Genomic DNA, 20,465 nt, shown 5'->3' on the forward strand with positions numbered 1-20,465 from the left:
ATCAGTTCGGTCCCAGTCCAACATTCTATCCTCGTAGCCCTGCAAATTTATTTGATCCAAGCGCCCAACCAATTTTCTTTTGGGATTATTGAGTATCTGCACTTTCACTAGTCTTGTAGCCAGCGGATCCCAGATCATAGCCACTTGTTGGGTAAAACAGTTTCCTGTACATCACCACCTCCCCTTCCCTCCCCTTCCCTCCCCTCCCCTCCCCTCCCCTCCCCTCCCCTTCCCTTCCCTCCCCTCCCCTTCCCTCCCCTCCCCTCCCCTTCCCTTCCCTCCCCTTCCCTTCCCTTCCCTTCCCTCCCCTTCCCTTCCCTTCCCTTCCCTCCCCTTCCCTTCCCTTCCCTCCCCTTCCCTTCCCTTTCTCCCCTCCCCTTCCCTTCCCTTTCTCCCCTCCCCTTCCCTTCCCTTTCTCCCCTCCCCTCCCCTTCTCTCCCCTCCCCTCCCTCCCTCCCCCCCTCCCCTCCCCTTCCCCCCTCCCCTCCCCTTCCCCCCTCCCCTCCCCTTCCCCCCTTCCCCCCTCCCCCCCTCCCCTTCCCTTCCCTCCCTTCCCCTTCCCTCCCTCCCCCTCCCCTCCCTTCCCTCCCTCCCCCTCCCCTCCCCTCCCCCCTCCCTCCCCCTCCTCTCCCTTCCCTCCCTCCCCCTCCCCCTCCCCTCCCCTCCCCTCCCCCTCCCCTCCCCTCCCCTCCCCCCCCTCCCCCTCCCCCCTCCCAACCGTCCCTCCCCCTCCCCCCTCCCAACCGTCCCTCCCCCCCCCGTTTACAATTTATATAGATGATTTTGAGTTGGTGATCAAGTGTATCAAAGTTTGTAGTTGACATTAAAATGAGTGGTAGAGCCAAGTGTGCAAAGGATACTGAAAATCTGCAGAGGAATATAGTAAGTTGAAGTGAGTGGAGAATGGTCTGGCAGTTGGAGTACAGGGTTGGTAAGTGTGAGGTCATCCATTTGGTAGGAATAACAGCACAATGGACTATTATTTAAATAGTAAAAAATTGTAGCCTGCTGCTGTGTTAAGGGACCTGGGTGTCTTTATGCATGAATTGCAAAAATTGTGCATGATTTGCAGCAGTTGAGGCTACCCTGTTGAAACTACCCTGTTGAATATTTTTAAGGCAAAGATAGATTTTTGAACAGAAAAGGAATTAAGGGTTATGGTGAGCGGGAGGATAAGTGGAGCTGAGTCCACAAGAAGATCAGCCATGACCTTATTGAATAGCGGAGCGAGTTTGAAGGACCAGATGGCTTACTCCTGCTCCTAATTCTTTTATGTTCCAACTTATTAACTCAGCCTGGATGCAGATATGGACAGTGTCATTATCTCAGGAATTGTGATTGGAGCGGAACACTGCAGTCATCAATCCCATTTTGTGATGGAGAGAGTGTATTTGACAAAGCTGAAGTTAGTTAGCCATAGGAGGTTGTCCTGTTAGGAGCATATAGTTCTTTTTTAAAATTCTATAAAGCATACAATGAAGTAATGCAGATGAAGCTGAAATGTACTTTCCTGTATTGTCATCAGACTGAACATAATGCATCTTTCAGTCATGATGTCATTGACTGCTTGAGCAAACTCAATGGGCTTAATTAACTACTTCTCCAATGTGAAATAGTCTTCAGGTTTTCTCCAAATACAGAGCCTTTCTCAAATATATTGTTTTACTTATCGTACTGCTGCACATTTTACACCATTGCAGCTTGTTATTTGTTTCCACAATGGATAGATTTCACGTTGTGATTGCTCTAACTGCAGTGACACCGCTCTTTCTTAGCAAATGTATTTCAAACATATACGTTGGGTGAGAATGGAACAGACAAATTTACTGGGTGCAGCAGGATTGAACGAGTGGTGTATTGAAGTTGTAGGTTTTGAATATGATCCACATTCCACTGTAGGTAGTAAACTTGCAGAATTGTTAATTAAGCAAAATGGTTTAAATGTTTCAAAGGACATGTGACTGTTTGATCATCACATGAGATTGGTTGTAGTTTGTAAAGTTATTAGATTTTTGTCTTGTTTTGTCTTGCACTGTGCTTTCGTGGAGAGAATATTTCTCCAGTTTGATGTCACTGTTTGTTTAGATCTAGTTATGGGTCACTAAAAGTCTAATCATTTAAGTAAATTGCAGCTGCGGACCAATGGGTAGGATTTTCTGGCTATGCATGCCCCAGGACTGGAAATTCCCACCCAAGGTCAACGGACTTTTATATGGTCCACCAAATTTCTGTCACACCCGATATGATTCCCACGGTGGGCAGGTTAGAAAAATTCCTTATCTGCATTAACTTTTTAAGCCAGCTGCAGTTCTAATCCTTATTTTCATTAAATTGAAATAATTTATCTTCAAGTATAAATCACTGAACAGATTTGAACTTCCCAAAATATCATAGTTATGGAACAGTTAAAACAAGTGGAGGAGCCCACCTAATAAGATCACATTGACTCTGTGCAGCATTGATATCTGCAGAAACAGCATTACCAATGTGCTGAAATAATTTGCATTGAATTCTTCAACAGAATGACTTCAAATTAGCTTGAAATGTTGGAAACAGTGATCCAAATACAGTGTCCTTACAATCATTCTTTGTATAACTAATGTGTAGTCTGTTTCTGTAAATTGTTTTGTCTAATTGCTTACACTGCAGTTGGTCTACAGCTTTGTCAAAATGGTCTCTTTTTTGTAGTGAGTTTCTAATTTCTTCATTGCAACATTGTCAGAATTAATATATTTTCCAATCACCTCAAACAAACTCAATTTGGAATATTTTGACATCTCTGTAAAAAAAAACCCCTCGCATCCCTTCTACATGTTTGCCCATTTATCTTGGATATCCCTTGGTTCTAGAATTTTCTGCCAAGAGAAACAATTTTATCCTGTTCACTCTGTCCCCTCATAATTTTGTACACTTCAATCAAGTCACCCTTCAGTCTTTGTTCTAAGGAAAAGAACCCCAACTTATTTGATCTCTTCTCCTAGCTACGTTTTCCTGGCCCTGGCAACATTCGTATAATCTTCTTTGCATTCTCTCCAGAGCAATTATGTCTTTTCTGTAATGTGGTGTCCCGAATTGCACACAGTGCTCCAGTTGTGGCATCACCAGTGTTCTATACAATTCCAACATTATATTCTTTTATATTCTATATTCTTTGTCAATGAAGGAGAGCATTCTATATGCCTTCTTTACAATCTTGTCGACTTGAACTTCTGCCTTAGGGCAGAACTATCCATGTACTTGTAGCTATGTACTTGTATGCCAAGATCTCTCACTTCATCTATCCCTCAATTCTTTGAGGATGTTGCAGGGTGGATACAGGGGAACCTGTCGACATTGTATATTTGGATTCCCAAAAGACTTCCAATAAGATGTCGCATGAAAGATTAATACACAGTATAAGGGCTCACAGTGTTGGGGGTGATGTATTAATATGGAAGGAGGATTAGTTAACTAACAGGAATCAGAGTTGGGCTAACTGGGTCATAATCAGGATGGCAAGCTGTAACTAGTACAGTGCCACAGGGATCAGAGCTGGGGCCTCAACTATTTATGATCTATATTAATAGTCTTGGATGAAGGCGTAGACTGTAGTGTAGCAAAATTTGCTAATGGCCCAAAGATATGTAGGATTGCAAATTATGAGGAAGGTATTAAAAGTCAGCAAACGGATGTAGATAAGTTAAGCGTGTGGGCAGATTTTGACAGTTGGACCACAATGTGGGAACATATGAGGTTGTCCACTTTGCTGGTAAGAATAGAAAAGCAGAATATTCTTTAAATTTAGAGAAACTGCAGAATGTGATGGTACAGAGAGATCTGGATACCCTTGTATATGAATCACAAAAAGCCAGCATGCAGGTGCAGCAAGTAATTAAGAAAGTAAATAGAATGTTGGCTTGTATTGCAAAAGGGATGGAGTGTATAATAGGAAAGTCTTGCTACAAAAGTATAACATAATGGTGAGTACTGTGCACAGTTTTAGTCTCCTTATTTAAGGAGCATTGAAAACAGTTTAGGGAAAGTTCACTAGGCTGATTCCAGGGATGAAGGTGTTTTGAGAAAAATTGGACAGGTTGGACCTTTATTCATTGATGTTTAGAAGAATGGGAGGTGATCTCATTGAAACATTTAAGATCTTGAGGGGACTTTGTTTTTTCAGAGGGAACTTTGCAAAATGCAGCCTATGAAAATACAACAAAACTAACTCCAACTTATAAATCAAAGAAAGGGTTTAATAAAGAAACATCATTACTCCAAACTTGGGGTTTGCCCTGGGCCACTCCAAGCTGCCCACAATTCTACATAGTTCCTCATTTTTAGTGAATCAACTGACTATTACATCACTCTATATTTGGTTCCATGTTTTACTGGGTCAGCTGACCTTTACATCTTGTTCTCATTGGTCACATTAGATCTAATACAAAATTGTCACTGGTTACATCCTAACAGACTTGACAGGGTAAATGCTGAGAGGATATTTTCTTCCCTGCCCCTTGGTTGGAGTCTAGAACCAAGGGGCACAGTTTAAACTTAAGGAATTTCCCAATTAAGGCAGAGATAAAAGAAAGATTTGCTCTCAAGGCATTCCTGACCCCAGAGAGCAATGGAGGTTGACTATTGAATATATTTAAGGCTGAGTTAGACAGAGTTTTTATCCACAATGGAGTCGAGAATTATGGGGGAGGGCAAGCAGGCAGAATAGTGGAGTTAAGACCACAATCTGATCAGCCATGATCTTATTGAATGGCGGAGCAGGCTCAAGGAACCATATGATCTACTCCTATTTCTTATGATCTTATATGGTGCTGCACTATAGAGTGTCAGGAGGTATATTACCATAGATTATCTTTGCATCTGCTGACCTAATTTGTGTCTCTGCTCCTTGGAAGAAACAGCTTGCTTTATGCATCTGCCAGAAACAATGAGGTGCTTTCTGGAGCTCTGAAAAATAACTTGATAACCCATAACGAAATCCAACCAAAAAATTGCATTTTAAAGTGTGGTCACTTGTTGATTGCAGTTTATTTTTGCGTCATAAGGTTGAAAAATCAGCAAATTAGATCAATGACCTGTTTATTTTGGTGTTGGTGGGTGAGTGATGCATGTTGGTGAGGGATGTGTGTGAGCCAGGTCACTAGGAGAACCTGTCAAAATCTCACTTTAATACATAATTGGAAAGATGACACTTCTGACAATGTGCCACATTGAAGAATTTTCCAAGATTAGGTATTGGAGAATATTTGAGCCCATTACCTTCTGATTTTGATGTGAACATACTGCTGACTACGCTAAACAAATATTTTGTTAAAAGTTAGTAACTATCCAAATCTGAAGTTATTGATCTTGGCTTTGGGACATTTGACTTGAAATGCTTCAGTGAAATTATTTTAACAATGTATGATTAGGACCACTGAATGGGATTTTGTAGCTGCCTTATCAGAAGGATATGGTTAATATTTTCACTACAGAAATGAGGCCAGTTTGTCTGTTTAAAAATCCCTCTTAAAATGCAGGTGTGTTAATGGCCAAAGTTTGTATACTGTACAATTGGCCAAAGGTATTGCAAGTCTGACAATAATATGGATTTACCAAGAAATGTGTAGCACATACAGATTACAAAAAAAACTCTTCTAATTTTATTAAACATTCAAAATAATCACCATAACCAACTGATCACTATATCAGAAGGCAACATGTATTACTAATGTACTGGTTATGATACCCGCCATACTGCTGTCTTGTGCTGCTTAATGCTGACTGAAATTTTAAGTAGCTATTTAAATTCAGCTTATTTTCAATGTTGCAGTACTCAACACATTATAAAATAAAAACAAAAAAAAATCAAATGGTGAAATCTGAACCAAAACAGAAAATGTAGTAATTGCTCATTAGGTCAGGCAAGAAGTGTGCAGAAAACTGACCAGTTAAAGATTTATGTGTCAATTATTGTTCAGACTTCACCTGTGAAGAAAGAACAGGACAATGGGAAGAGGTAGAGAATGCACTTCTGCACAAAGCCAGGAGAGGAGAGTGTGCCGTGGAGAAAGTTCACAGACATCGCTCATACCTGGAGGTGGTAGAGAGTGTGGTTGGTGTACTGTGCAGTGAGACAGCAAGAAGTGGTGGGTATTGCAATGATCAGAGTGCAGGTGGTTTAAGTTTAAAATTGAATGCCACAAGGATAACATTCTTAGAAAAGCCGAGAGGAGAAGGAGTGGAGAAGCTATGTTTATTGATAGGAGCATATTGGAGCTGGTCAAAATGACAGGATATGATCTGGCAAATAAGAAAGTTTATAGGGTGGAAGATTAGAACAAAGGGATTTGAGGTGTGAGCTGTTGGGGGATTAAGTATGTGAGAAGATATGGAAATAGGATGGACCTGTTGAAGACCTGTTACCATGCTGATGGGGAAATTCCCCATTAAGACAAAGGAACATATTTCAGGAGCCCTCCTGTGGAAAATGGCACCATCAGAGTAATGGGATGTGGACTGAAAAACTGGCAGAGGGGACAGAACCCTTTCAGGAAGTGGGTGGGAAGAAATATGATCAAAGTAGTAATCAGAGTTGATGTTCCCCTACTTTTACTGCTGAGGTTCATTTTCTCTTTACTAGGTCCAGAATTTAATACACCCTTTTAGAGGCCCTTATTTCTGCTTTTTAACTATTTATTTACTGGCCATTTGTTTCTGCTGTTAATTTAGTCTGTCTTGTGCTCTCCTTTTCTGTTGTTTATATTTAGGCTTGTTTCATTCCTTTCAAGATGGGAGGAGAGATCTACAAGTTTAAAGCCTTTGCCACTTCTCGGTTTACCCTTTCTGCCAGGGCAGTGAACCCACTTTGGTTCACATTGAGCCTGTTCCATCGGTACAACTTCTGATCCCAGAGTTGGCACCAGTGCTTTTTAGATTAGCTGCTAACTCACTCCTTGTGTTATTTTCTCTGACATTGCCCACAACTGGATTTTCCCCCTCCTTTTCCAAACACCGTTCCAGCCCTTTGACATTGGCAGGGAACATTCAGGACTGTTTTTCGTGTGTGCTGTATAATTCATTATATAATTCCCTTTCACTACCACATTTCTGTTCTGTTCTTGCTGCTCTTCAACAGCCATGGTGCCTTGCTCTGTATTGTGGCTGTCTTTCTCCTTTTCCTCACGGGTAATGAGTACTTCGTCGGACAGTCTGTGTGACTGTCTTCTCAACTTTTGCTAAGCCCCCACTACCTGTTCCCTATAAGTCACACTCTCCTCTTCCCGAATCATCTGTGTTTTCCTCTGTGGTTGTATCTGAATAGTTAACTCTGAAGCTTTCTTACTCTCTCTTCTGTTTTGGGATTTCTGTAACACTCACTACAGTAAAATGACTCAATGCAGGGACATTTTTTGGAGATATGGGGTCTGATACAGTCTTGCTGTCCATGAATTCCCACATATTTTCCTGTCACCTCTCGCCACCTTCCCTCTGTTGCTGTATGTGTTTGATAATGTTGCATTGCGCAATCTCATTAAGATTGATGTTCACTGTGCTTGGATGCATATTAAAGGGAATGTTCCTTGTTTGTTCTCTGCATAATCCTGATTGCCTCGCAGTAACATACACGTTTGCACCATGGGGCAAGGAGAAGAAGCAGATCCCACAAACTACTTTTGCTGAGCACCACAGCCTAATCAATTGAGTTAACTGGCCCCCTTTTAGGCTGCTTTTCCTTTTAAAAAATACTTTACCCATATGAAAGCAAATGAGAAGTAATATTCACCAACCAAACGTTAACCTGCTGTCTTGTGATGTCTTTGGGTTTGGGAATTATTTAGTCCAAACCAAATAAATGCTACTGGAAAATTTAATGCTTCTTGAAATGCAGTTTGGGTATCTTCATTCTTTATCTTTGTTTTTAAAGGAAATTATCCTTTAGTCTATTTTAAAGTTTTTTTCCCCCACACACCATCTTGCACTGTTTAAAACACTAAACAAAATTTTAAATCCTACCTTAAGTTTGTGCAAACCACTGCAAAACAAAAAAGGAATGCCTCCTTCCCCCTCCTGCACCAAAAACCAACTCTTCCCAAATTGTCAACTTTGAATTTGGTTCGTAAACCACATTGTTAACATTGCAGTCTGTGGCTGACACCATCCACTGTTGTTAGCTGTCCTGCTCCCTTCTGCAGAATTGCTCCCTGATCGACTGAGTGTTTTTAATCTTTGCTTCTTAATGGTCTTATTTTCTTACATTTATTGTTCTCAATCCAAAATCAACATCGAGTGGAGCGATGCTCAGCTGTTGAACAGAAGGCAACACTACATTTGTAGTCAATGAGGCATCCTCAAAATTGTTGACAGTTATATCAAGTTAAAGATAATTAGTGGCCCATTAGGAATATTATTACTCATTCACGGTCTAGATGGTGCAGATTAGTAATGTTACAACTGAGGCAATTTTCTTTTAACAATGGGAAATTGTTAAAGTGCTGAACACAACCAAAATGTACCAATTACTACAAATTGATTGTAATAGTCACAACAGAACAATTGTAATTATTCAAAGCAGATTTTGACCATTATGGGGAACTGATCACTGAAGCACTTATCACTATAAGAGGATTTTGCTCTTTTGACACAGTTGCAATTCTGTCCAGAGGAGAATATGCTTATGATTACTGAGTGTACTTAATCAGGACTAGGCGGAGTGTGGATGGAGAATGTAAAATTTATTTATTCGGTCAAAGTAAAACCTTATTTGCTCCAAAATAAGGTTTTACTCAGTTATTTCCAGCAGTTACAATACCTGACAAATATAATATAAAATCAAATGTACTTTTATTTAAATAAATCAGAAAGGGTAAATTCTATTATGCATAGGAAACTTGTTCATGGTCAATACTGACACCTAGTGGAAAATTTTAGTGACCGTCCTTGCACCAGCAATATTTTATGCAGATTACTGAAGATGCCATGTCATAAGTAAGCATGAATTCACAGCTGTTTAGTTAGTTTTATATAAAAGACCTTAGCATCAAATCTGCTGAAAATTGAAACATTGGTTATGCTAGATGCAATCATGTTTCCAGTTGGCCAAATCAAGTTGGATTGTGGTTTAGATTGAGCAAATTGTAATGTAATGCAATAGAAACGTGCTAAGATTGCATATAGTTAGTGTTATATTTTAACTGTAGATTAGTTCCTTTTGTATACAAGCCATTGAAACATAGTAAAGTGAAGGTTTTGGATGAACAGGGCAACCTGGACAGTAGTTTCCTGATTTCTGTGTTCAACTGTGCAGGTCCAGCTTCTGCCTAATAAACAACGAACGTTGATCGATAGCCTTGATGTTATTCTTACTGCAAAATCTTAGTGCTCACAGTCAGATTGTTCAGGCACCAAGAACATCTGCACCAATATAAGCTAGCTCTCAATTTGATTAATAATCAAATGATTATATTAAAACAAAGATTTCCACTAAAGTAGATTTTGGTATTACCAGGCCCTAGGGATTAATGATTCATTTATGAAAGCAAGTATGTAATTATGAATAAGTTAGTTAACAATGCAGTTATTTAGTTTTAGGATATAGATGACAGGTATAAATAGTTTTTATTTCTGATGTTACTTCGATGAGTGCATTACCGTTTTTGACCATTCTAAGGAAAATAAGGAAGCAAAATTGCCTATGAATTATTTTTCTGAGGAAGTGTTTGGGGTTAGGGTGGGTGGGGAGTGCTTAAATGTGACAATGGGGAGAAAGACAGTCAGCAGCTATGCCAAATACTGAGGGCAAAACCAAGTTTGATGAAGAAAACATTAATAATACTAAGTTTCAAAGTACCCTTAGTATCTCTAATCTAATAATAATTCTTTTTCACTTTTCAGTAGCCAGCAGAGCAGTCAACAAAGCAGCCATGAAGATGATTCTTCTCGGTTCCTGACTCCATACATACGAGAGGAAAGGTAAATGCAAGTTTTATTTTATTTATTCATGGGATGTGAGTGTCCTGGCCGGGCCAGCATTTATTGCCATCCTTAATTGCCCCTTGACTTGAATGACTTGCTAGAAACTTCAGAGGGTCAACCACATTGCTGTGGATCTGGAGTCACATGTAGGCCAGACCAGGTAAAGACAGCAGATTTCCCCCCCTTGAATCAGATGGGTTTTTATAAAAATTGACAGTATTTATTAAACTTTTAATTCCAGATTTTTATTTATCTCAAATTTCACCATCTGTCATGGTGGGATTTGAACCCAGGTCCTGAGGGACCTTGGGTCCCTGGATTACTAGCCCAATGATGATACCGCTACACCAATGTCTTCCCCTCTTGTTCAAGAATAATAACTCAATTTAAGCACACTGAGCCTTGTGTGCTCACTGACATCATTTTCCGATAGCTGCATTTGTCAATACCTCGGAGAAATAGCTCTTTATGAAGCAAACATGATTCATTCACTTACTCAGTTACTGTTCTTGAGGGCAGTGTTTGAATAGTCGAAATCTTGGTATCCACAGTATCTGTATATAAATTCAAGCATCATCTTTGAATGTCAAGAGAAATGTTTGATTTATTCTTAGTAGGGACTTTATTTTCTTAAAAAACCTTAGTATTCTCAAATGGTACATTCTTAAGAAATGAATATTGCAGCATTCCTTTAGTGAGTTGTCAGTATGCAGTGCTGCAGCTAATCTTTGTTGAATGAATAGAGTTTTTATAAGTTTACTTTGAATTTCCATTCTTAAGTTGCATTGAGGCAAGATACATTCAAAAAGGAGTAACCTGTACCTTTTAATATGGTCAAAAAATTGGACTACAAATAAAACCAAAACAACAAATGTATCAGGTACCTGAAAACAGTATCAAATCAGGTGAGAAAGATAAATACACTATATTTGAATACTTGTCAGTTCTGCTGTTTTTAGTTAACACAATTAGGAAGAGCCTCATCCCTAACTGGTTGGTGAATGTAATTTTACAGTAGGTTTATATATTTGTGTTACTACCACAGCAAATGTTATTGCTGAACAAGCCACATCTAAAAGGAAAGCCTGTCTTACTGATCATAACCCTTTTTTGTACTCAGAAAGGAAGGAGAGCTACTGACCCCAAAAGCATAGAATTCCAATAATATTTTTAGGATTTAAAAAAATAATCTACTTATTGAAAAAAAACTTAAGTGCATAAGATTAAACTTACACAACTAAATATTCTTAGAGGACAACCCTAACTCAGTCAATAATACACAAGTAAACTATCTTCTTGGCAGCAACTCCTTAGATTTATAACCATAAAACTTCAGTATTACTACCCTAAGCCAATAACTGTTGTCAGTTTAATGAAGGACACTGTAAAGACTTTCACCCAAATGTGTGGAAAACGGAAAAGAAGGTTCAGAAACAAACTGCTTCCTGAAAACAAAGATTTTTTGTGGCATGAAACTGGGTGACCGCATCAAATTTAAACTGTCAAACCACCTCAGCACACACATCTCATTTCTGAATTTTTCCACACAGCTATGTACAACTCAGCTAAGCGTCTTTCTTTAAATACTTTTTTTCCATTTTATCTCAAACACCGCTTTGACCGTAGCTTCTCAAATATAAAAATCTTTCTTGTTTTCCTATTTTGTCTCTAATTTGGCTCAATAAAATGTAATATAGCTTTCCCTCTTTACCTATGTAACCTTTAAAGCTGTAAAGGTTCCTTGTCACCTCTTAATGTCCCTTTGAAATTCACCTCTTAATATCCCTTTGAAATTCAAGAGTGACAGGCAAAGTACACACACATACTTTAATTTAGGAAATGAACTTATGGATTCGGAAGCTGACTCACAGGGGCTCAAATTTCACTACACAGTCATAAAGCAGCAGCAGGTGCCTGTGTTTTGTCACCTGTCCATAAAGAGATAATGGAATCAAAGTATGCAAATCAAAGTTTATGATTCAATTTTCATAAACAAATTTATTAATGATGCAGCAAGCCTGAGTCCTTCTGGTAATGATTATGTAAGGTTTGATATAAACACTTCCTCAATTAGAAAAAAAGGGCCAAATTTTGCAGTAGAAATACTAGTGATGCCAATGGTGCTGAGAATATTGAACCTGAATAAAATCAATTGCATAGAGATGAGGAGTGAACTGGCTGAAATCGATTAGGGAATTTGATTAAAAATTGTGCTAGTAGATGAACAAAGCAAACATTTGAAGAAATATTTTGAAATTCTGCACACATTTGCATTCAATTAATTAATAAAAGTTCCATGGGAAAAATGATCCATCTCTGACCAACTGAAACTTGAAGCATAATATTAGATTAAAGAAAAGGACTGATGACATGGCTAAAAAAAAAAGTAATCCTGAATATGAGAGAGTTTCAGATACTAGAAAACGATGCCCAAAGTAACATGGCTGAGGTGGGCAGTTCAGTAGATTGAAAATGCTGGAAAATCTCAGCAGGTCTCCCAGCATCTGTGGAGAGAGAAAAAAGCCAATGTTTCGAGCCTTTGTCAGAGCAAAGAAAATCATGAAGTTTTATATTGTGCGAGTGGAACCCTGTAATAGGACAAAGGGAATGTAAATGAGGATGAAAAAGGCTGAGCTGAGAGAGGTGCTAGAAGTGTTCATCAAGTGATCAGAATGTATGAATTGTTGAACAGAGGTACATATGGTTCAGGCAGCTGGCCTGAAAAGAAACTGGGAGAGTATGGGGGGGTAAGACAGAGCAAGAATGGAGAAGTGTAAAATGGGAGTGAAAAAGAAGTATGATAAAAGTGGATGAATAGATGAAAAGAAGAAACAGGATGAAACAAAATGGACAGAAATGGGCTGAACGTGGAGGGAGAGTTCATGGTCTGAAGTTGTTGAATTCACTGTTCAGTCTGGAAAACTGTAAAGTGCCCAATTGGAAGACAGTTTCCAGACTCCACCCCCAAAAAACACGCTTTAAAATCTTCTTTAACAATAATGCTTCCATTAGTGGATGAAATCCAGTCCAGATTTTCCAAATTACTTTTTTAAGCAATGCTTCTGCTCCACTTTTAACAATGAATCCAGTATCCCAATTTTACCACTTCCCTATTAGCATTTATTTGTCTTGACTGTTGTACAGACTGTTTACAATTGCTTGAACTGTCAATTCCCACGGTATATTAAGATGGCATCAGACTTTTGATTCGCCTCTGAAGTTGGATCTTAGATCTGCAGCTGTCCCTTTAACTAGACCAGTCAGTTTACCTTGCTTGAAAAGCGAATTGCATGGAGGACGCGGAAAGTCTGCAGAGAGATCTGAATAGGCTGAGTGATTGGGTGAGGACCTGGCAGATGGAGTATAACGTTAGCAAATGTGAGGTTATCCACTTTGGAAGAAATAATAGTAGGAGGGAATATTATTTAAAGGGTGAAAAGCTGCAGCATGCTACTGTGCAGAGGGACCTGGGGGTCCTTGTGCACGAATCGCAAAAGCTCAGTCTGCAGGTGCAGCAGGTGATCAAGAAGGCGAAAGAAATGTTGGCCTTCATCGTGAGGAGCATAGAATATAAAAGCGGGGAGGTCTTGCTGCAACTGTACAAGGCACTGGTGAGGCCGCAACTGGAGTACTGTGTGCAATTTTGGTCCCCTTATTTGCGAAAGGATATATTGGCCTTGGAGGGAGCACAGAGAAGGTTCACCAGGCTGATACTGGAGATGAGGGGGTTAGCTTGTGAGGAGAGATTAAATAGACTGGGCCTGTACTCGTTGGGAGTTTAGAAGGCTGAGGGGGGATCTTACAGAGACATATGAGATAATGAAGGGCCTAGATAAGGTAGAGGTAGAGAGATTCTTTCTGCTTAGAAAGGAAGCCAGAACGAGAGGGCACAGCCTCAAAATAAAGGGGGAGGGGGCGCAGTTTAGAACAGAGTTGAGGAGGAACTTCTTCACTCAAAGGCTGGTGAATCTCTGAAATTCTCTGCCCATTGAAGTGGTGGAGGCTATATTTAAGTCACGGGTAGATAGATTTCTGATAGACAAGGGAATTAAGGATTATGGGGAGAAAGCGGGAAAGTGGAACTGATCTACTTCAGATCAGCCATGATCTTATTGAATGGTGGGGCAGGCTCGAAGGACTAGATGGCATACTCCTCCTCCTACTTCTTATGTTCTTATGCTCCCTGAATTCTTCTGAGCAATACCTTAGTCTCTGTTTTCTTAACTTCAGTACTTTTCAAACATTCTTTGTGTTCCAATTTCCCAGTTTTCTGTACTGTATCTGGTTTTTTGGAAGCCTGTCACTATGCAGCTCCCTTGTGCTTTCCCATCTGTTTCCTGGCAAAATTGAGAGATGTTTACCCCCCCATGTCCTGTCTCCAACTAAAACCTAAAACTTAAAAGCCTTCTCACCTTAAAAGCCCCTGTTGGCTGAACAATAGTTGCTACTTCTATTTATTTTTCATATCGTAATCCTCTGTAAGTACACTAAAACCACAGTTAGAATTGAAACCAACCTGCACACAGTCAAACATCTTTTGTCCAGCATAGGTTTTGTCCTTCCAGGTACAAAAACATCAACTTAAACTCACTTAAAATTCTATCTTATTTCTAATGTTTACTGAGGCAAATATAAATCTCTGCAAACTACCTTCTTTTTCCTATCAGTACCTTCTGGGTCTGATGGTTATCTTGGGCTTTGGATAATTGTAATGAGACCAATATTTTAGTTTGTTTTATTATCCAGTGATTCATATACATTATTGGAAAATAGATGGTGAATAGCAAGAGGGAAAAATAGAAATGTTCCAATCGATCCCTTATCACAATGTTTTAGATGTAAGCCTATTTGGATATCCTCTGTTATTTATCCAATGTCCAAATTAATTTGAACTCTGTGCATTTCACCGATAGTGTTTGATCATTTTCAAGAAGTTAGTTCTTAGGAGTTCAGATCTATATTAGAGCTACAGCATGGAGTTAAATTCTTATTGTTAATGGTTGATGCAGTGATTATGTAGCTTTCCTAATCCTTCTGTAATAATAATTCTAGAGCTAGGTAGCTGCAACTTTGTTCATTTTAAATGCTTGGTAACTAACTTAATAAAAAGCTTGTTCTCAGAATGTCGAGTTTCAAACCCAAATTTTCAGTTCTACAATAATGTGTTAACATTGTTCAGGAAGATGGTGAAGGAGGAGTGAAACTTGAGGTTATCTGTATGTCCCAGGCTAACTAAGTTACTTCTGAAACACCAGCATGTTATAACCATACTGCAGCAGGATGTGGGCTCTCTGCTGTTTTGGTAGTAGTACTCTTTCTATATTAAGTTTCTCAGATGTGTGCCAGTATCAACTTAAAGGTTAGGCAAATGTATTTCTTTTGGCAACGTGACAAATAATTTCCAATAAGACTGATTATTATGGTATCATGTAATACCAATCTGTGAGCCAACCATGAAGAAGAAAGTTGAGCATAGTTCAGGAAAAAATGCCAAATACAGTTACATGAAATCTGTCCCCCATTAACTAAGGATAAGCTAATTCTGGTGATTCTAGCTCCCAATGCTTTCCATCAGATACTGTTAAAAAGGAAAAAAATCAAGATAAATGGTTATACCCATACTTGAGAAAATAAACTGACAGAAAACCTGGTAAGCTGATAGTTCTACTCTTGGAAAAGGGATATTATTCCAAACATAGATTTTGCTGGGTTTTTTTGGCCACTTGTGCCAAATATTATGAAGTTATATTAATGATTAAAGAAGAAGCACCCTTGCAGCAAATAAATACTGAGATGCATGTTGGTTTGGGACTGGGCGGAGAACAAAAAGCGTCTAAATCTATAGTGCATCAGGAAGCTGGCTCCAACCCATCACCTTCCATATTTAGGCTGCCTGTGAGGCACTCCCTTCAGAAGAGGCAGATTGTCAATTTTGATATGATATTCGGTCAACTACAGTGATAGTAATCTGGCTTTGGAATTCATTTGTGGTCCATTGATTACCCAGGCTTCCTGGAAGTTGCAACTGAAAGCACTACAAGGATACAATGTCAGTTGAAAGCTGAAGAGACTGGGAAAGATGCCATACATATTTGAAACCCCACAACTGTTTTCTTGTCAGATTGTGTGAATTTATACACAGTAGATGTGCTGAGAGGTTGTTTTCACAGATTTAGAGCTCTGATCTATTGAATAAACATGGGTGTTACTTATGCTGGTTTACTTTTGCCAGATGAGGACTAAGATGATGAGCAACATAGCATCAGCTAGAGCAGCAAAATCTGGCTCCTCAAAAATCTACTGCTGCACAGGAGAGAATAACTTTTTTGTTTCAGTCTTCACGGAGGAGGACGTGAATAATTTGCCGGATGTTAGAGATGGAAAGGTGGTAGGACTGGAGGGTCTCGATGACATTACTGTTACTAGAGAGGTGGTGCTCGACAGACTGGAGGGGCTGATTGTGGACAAGTCCCCAGGACTGGATGGAATGCATCCGAGGGTCCTGAAAGAAATGGCGGAGGTGATAGTGGATGCCTTGGTGGTTATTTTCCAGACGTCGCTGGATTCCGGGGAAGTGCCGGAAGATTGGAAAACGGCTAATGTTACGCCGTTGTTTAAGAAGGGTGCCAGGCAAAAGGCGGGGAATTATAGGCCTGTTAGTTTAACGTCTGTTGTAGGTAAAATGTTAGAATCCGTCATCAAGGAGGAAATAGCGAGGCATCTTGAGGGGAACCGCTTGATAGAGCAGACGCAGCACGGTTTCGTTAAAGGAAAGCCGTGTGTGACAAATTTACTGGAGTTCTATGAGGATGTGTCTAGGGCGGTGGATAGAGGAGAGCCGGTGGATGTGGTCTTTCTTGATTTTCAGAAGGCGTTTGACAAGGTACCTCACAAGAGGTTATTGCAGAAGGTCAGGGGGCATGGAGTTGGGGGTAGGGTGTTAGCGTGGATAGAGGACTGGTTGTCAAATAGGAGGCAGAGAGTGGGGGTCAATGGGTGCTATTCGGATTGGTGGATGGTGACTAGTGGAGTGCCCCAGGGGCCGGTGCTGGGGCCTCAGCTATTTACCATTTATATAGATGATCTGGAGGAGGGAACCGAGTGTAGGGTGTCGAAATTTGCTGTTGACACCAAGATTGGTGGAACGGCAAATTGTGCAGAGGGTGGGGAGAGTCTACAGAAGGATCTAGATAGGCTGGGCGAATGGGCCAGGAAATGGCAAATGGATTTTAATGTTGGCAAGTGCGAGGTGGTCCACTTTGGTAGGAATAATGGTAGGAAGGATTATTACTTACGTGGAGAAAAACTGCAGCAGGCGACGGTGCAGAGGGACCTCGGGGTCCTTGTGCATGAGTCTCAAAAACCCAGCTTGCAGGTGCAGCAGGTGGTCAGGAAGGCGAATGGGATGCTGGCCTTCATCGCGAGGGGGATTGAATATAAAAGTAGGGAGGTCTTGCTGCGGCTGTATAGGGCATTGGTGAGGCCGCAGCTGGAGTACTGTGTGCAGTTTTGGGCGCCGTACTTACGCAAGGATATTTTGGCCTTGGAGGGAGTGCAGAGGAGGTTTACTAGGCTGATGCCGGAGTTGAGGGGGTTGAGCTATGAGGAGAGGCTGAATAAATTAGGCTTGTACTCGTTAGAGTTTAGAAGAATGAGGGGAGATCTCATTGAGATGTATAAGATGATGAATGGGATGGATAGGATAGAGGTGGAGAGACTCTTCCCACTCAGAAAGGATAGCAGGACTAGGGGGCACAGCCTCAAGATAAAGGGGGGGCGGTTTAGAACAGAGTTGAGGAGGAACTTCTTCACTCGAAGGGTGGTGAATCTCTGGAATTCTCTGCCCGTTGAAGTGGTGGAGGCTACCTTGCTAAATATTTTTAAGACGCGGGTTGATGGGTTTTTGATAAGAGAGGGGATTAAGGGTTATGGGGAGAGGGCGGGAATGTGGAACTGAGCCACGACAGATCAGCCATGATCTTATTGAATGGCGGGGCAGGCTCGAAGGGCTAGTTGGCCTACTCCTGCTCCTATTTCTTATGTTCTTCCTAACTGCTGACTGACCCTACACATTAACCTTAAGAGAATTTTGAACAAGGACTCCCAAGTTTCTTTGTGTTTCTGATTTCCTAAGCATTTTCCCATTTAGAAAATAGTCTATGCCTCCATTCCTCCTTCACATTTTTCCATCAGCCACTTCTTAGCCCATTCTCCTAACCTGTCCAAGTCCTTCTGTAGCCCCTCCTGCTTCCTCAATATTACCTGTCCCTCTACATATCTTTGTATCATCTGCAAACTTAGCAACAGTGCCTTCAGTTCCTTCTTCCAAATCATTACTTTATATTATGAAAAGTTATGGTCCCAGCACCGATTCCTGAGACACGCTCCTAGTCACTGGCAGCCATCCTGAATAAGACCCCTTTATCCCCACTCTCTGCCTTCTACCAGTCAACCAGTCCTCTATCCACGGCAGGAACTTATCCTTAACACCGTGAGCTCTTAACTTATTTAAGTTTCCTATGTGGCACCTTGTCAAAGGCCTTCTGGAAATCTAAATAAATCATGTACACTGATTCTCCTTTATCTAAATTCCTTGTTACCTCCTCAAAGAACTCTAACAGATCTGTCAGATATGACCTCCCCTTGACAAAGCTGTGCTAACTCAGTCACCAGTGAGTTTGACACTGTTTTCTGCAGAAAAGATTGAGTCCAGATTGCTGTGATGTTTGTCTGGTGCCAAGGTTTGGGGCATCAGCTCAGGGCTGCAGAAGAATTTGTAGTGGGAGGATGACGATCCAGTTCCTGTGGCCCACATAGGTACCAATAACATAGTAGAACTAGGCATTAAATGAAAAGAGTAGACGTTATAAAAATAGTAACAAGATAATGCAGTTTTGGTCGCTGCACTTGCGCAAGGATATTTTGTCCTTGGAGGGAGTGCAGAGGAGGTTCACTAGGCTGATACCGGAGTTGAGGGGGTTGAGCTATGAAGAAAGGCTGAATAGACTGGGCTTGTACTCGTTAGAGTTTAGAAGGATGAGGGGGGATCTTATTGAGACTTATAAGATGATGAAAGGGATGGATAGGGTAGAGGTGGAGAGGTTCTTCCTGCTCAGAAAGGACAGCAGGACTAGAGGGCACAGCCTCAAGATAAGGGGGGGGGGGGTGCAGTTTAAAACAGAATTGAGGAGGAACTTCTTCACTCAAAGGGTGGTGAATCTCTGGAATTGTCTGCCCGTTGAAGTGGTGGAGGCACCTCGCTAAATATATTTAAGACGCGGGTAGATAGGTTTTTGGTACGCAAGGGTTATGGGGAGAAAGCGGGAAAGTGGAACTGAGCCACTTCAGATCAGCCATGATCTTATTGAATGGCAGGGCAGGCTCGAAGGGCTAGATGGCCTACTCCTGCTCCTATTTCTTATGTTCTTATGAGAGAGGGAATAAGCTGAAGGAGATCATATCTGCAACACAGGGTGTACAAATGGATACTAAACTTTCTCAACATGTCTGAACACCAGTGTCTCAGGAGACTCTGGGTCTTTGATTAGGTAGTGATGGGCTTTGTTCTTTCACAGAATGTGGTGTTGCTGGCTAGGCCGCTATTTATTGCCCATCCCTAAATTCAACTTGAGAAGTGATGGTGAGCCATTTTCTTGAACTTCAGTCCATGTGTTGTAGGAACACCAACTGTGATGTTACGAAGGGAACTCCAGTGACAGTAAAGGAATGGCAAATAGGGTTTTGAGTCATAGTTTTTCCATGTAGCTGCTGTCCTTGTGGCAGCGACCACTGTCTGGAAGGTACTGTCGAAGGAGCATTGGAACTGCACTGTATCTAGATAGTACACATTGTTGCCACTGAATCAGTGGTGGAGGGAATGAATGTTTAAGGTGGTGAATGGATGTTGTTTTGTCTTGGATGATGTTGAACTTTTTGACTGACGTTAGAGCTGCAGTCACCCGGGCAATTGGAGAGTATTCCATCACACTCCAGACGTGTCCCTTAAAGATGGTGGACAGATTTTGGGAAGTCAGGAAGTGAGTTGCCGCAGAATTCACAGCCTCTGACTTGTTCTTGTAGCAACATCAGCTACATGGTTGGTCTGCAGAGTCCTCCTTAAAAAAATGGTGGTGAGCTGCTGTTGATGTGTTGTTGTTTTTGGCATTCTTTCAAGCCCCTGAACCATGCAATCAATTAGGGATGGGTAATAAAATTGCCAAAAGCACCCACACCTTGCGGGGGAGGGATGGAATGTACAAAAAATAATCTGATCAATTATTTTCAAACTCTCGTAGTAGATGTATTATTTTTATTTGGTACTCAGAATCTTGGAATTCATATGAATCCTGACTAAAATTATTTTGCAATATATTTTCCATGTCCTTATATGCCATCAGATATCTTGTGTGCTGTGAACATTGCATTGGAATATTGTGCGAGATAACTTTGCCCCAGACAAAGACACAATACCTGCTCTAGAATTTGAGTTTTCAGGCTGTTGTTTTCTTTCAACCACT

General features: G+C 40.7%; 1 protein-coding gene across 7 annotated transcripts in view; it reads left to right on the top strand.

The window, feature by feature from the left end:
- gramd1ba (GRAM domain containing 1Ba) overlaps nt 1-20,465 on the top strand; it is a 689,080-nt gene that overhangs the window by 364,704 nt on the left and 303,911 nt on the right. For 6 of the 7 annotated variants that reach the window (XM_080214716.1, XM_080214711.1, XM_080214713.1 and 3 more), the window contains exon 2: nt 9,868-9,945. Coding sequence is in view for 5 of the 7 variants with exons in the window: in XM_080214711.1 (XP_080070837.1) it covers nt 9,868-9,945 (78 nt within the window). In the remaining 2 variants the exon portion in view is untranslated. Of the gene's footprint in view, nt 1-9,867; nt 9,946-20,465 lie in introns of those variants that run through there. The other variant, XM_080214723.1, reaches the window with a different exon arrangement.

Source organism: Carcharhinus amblyrhynchos, chromosome 29 (genome assembly GCF_965287045.1).
Source record: "Carcharhinus amblyrhynchos chromosome 29, sCarAmb.v2.hapA, whole genome shotgun sequence".
Taxonomy (NCBI): Eukaryota; Metazoa; Chordata; class Chondrichthyes; order Carcharhiniformes; family Carcharhinidae; genus Carcharhinus; species Carcharhinus amblyrhynchos.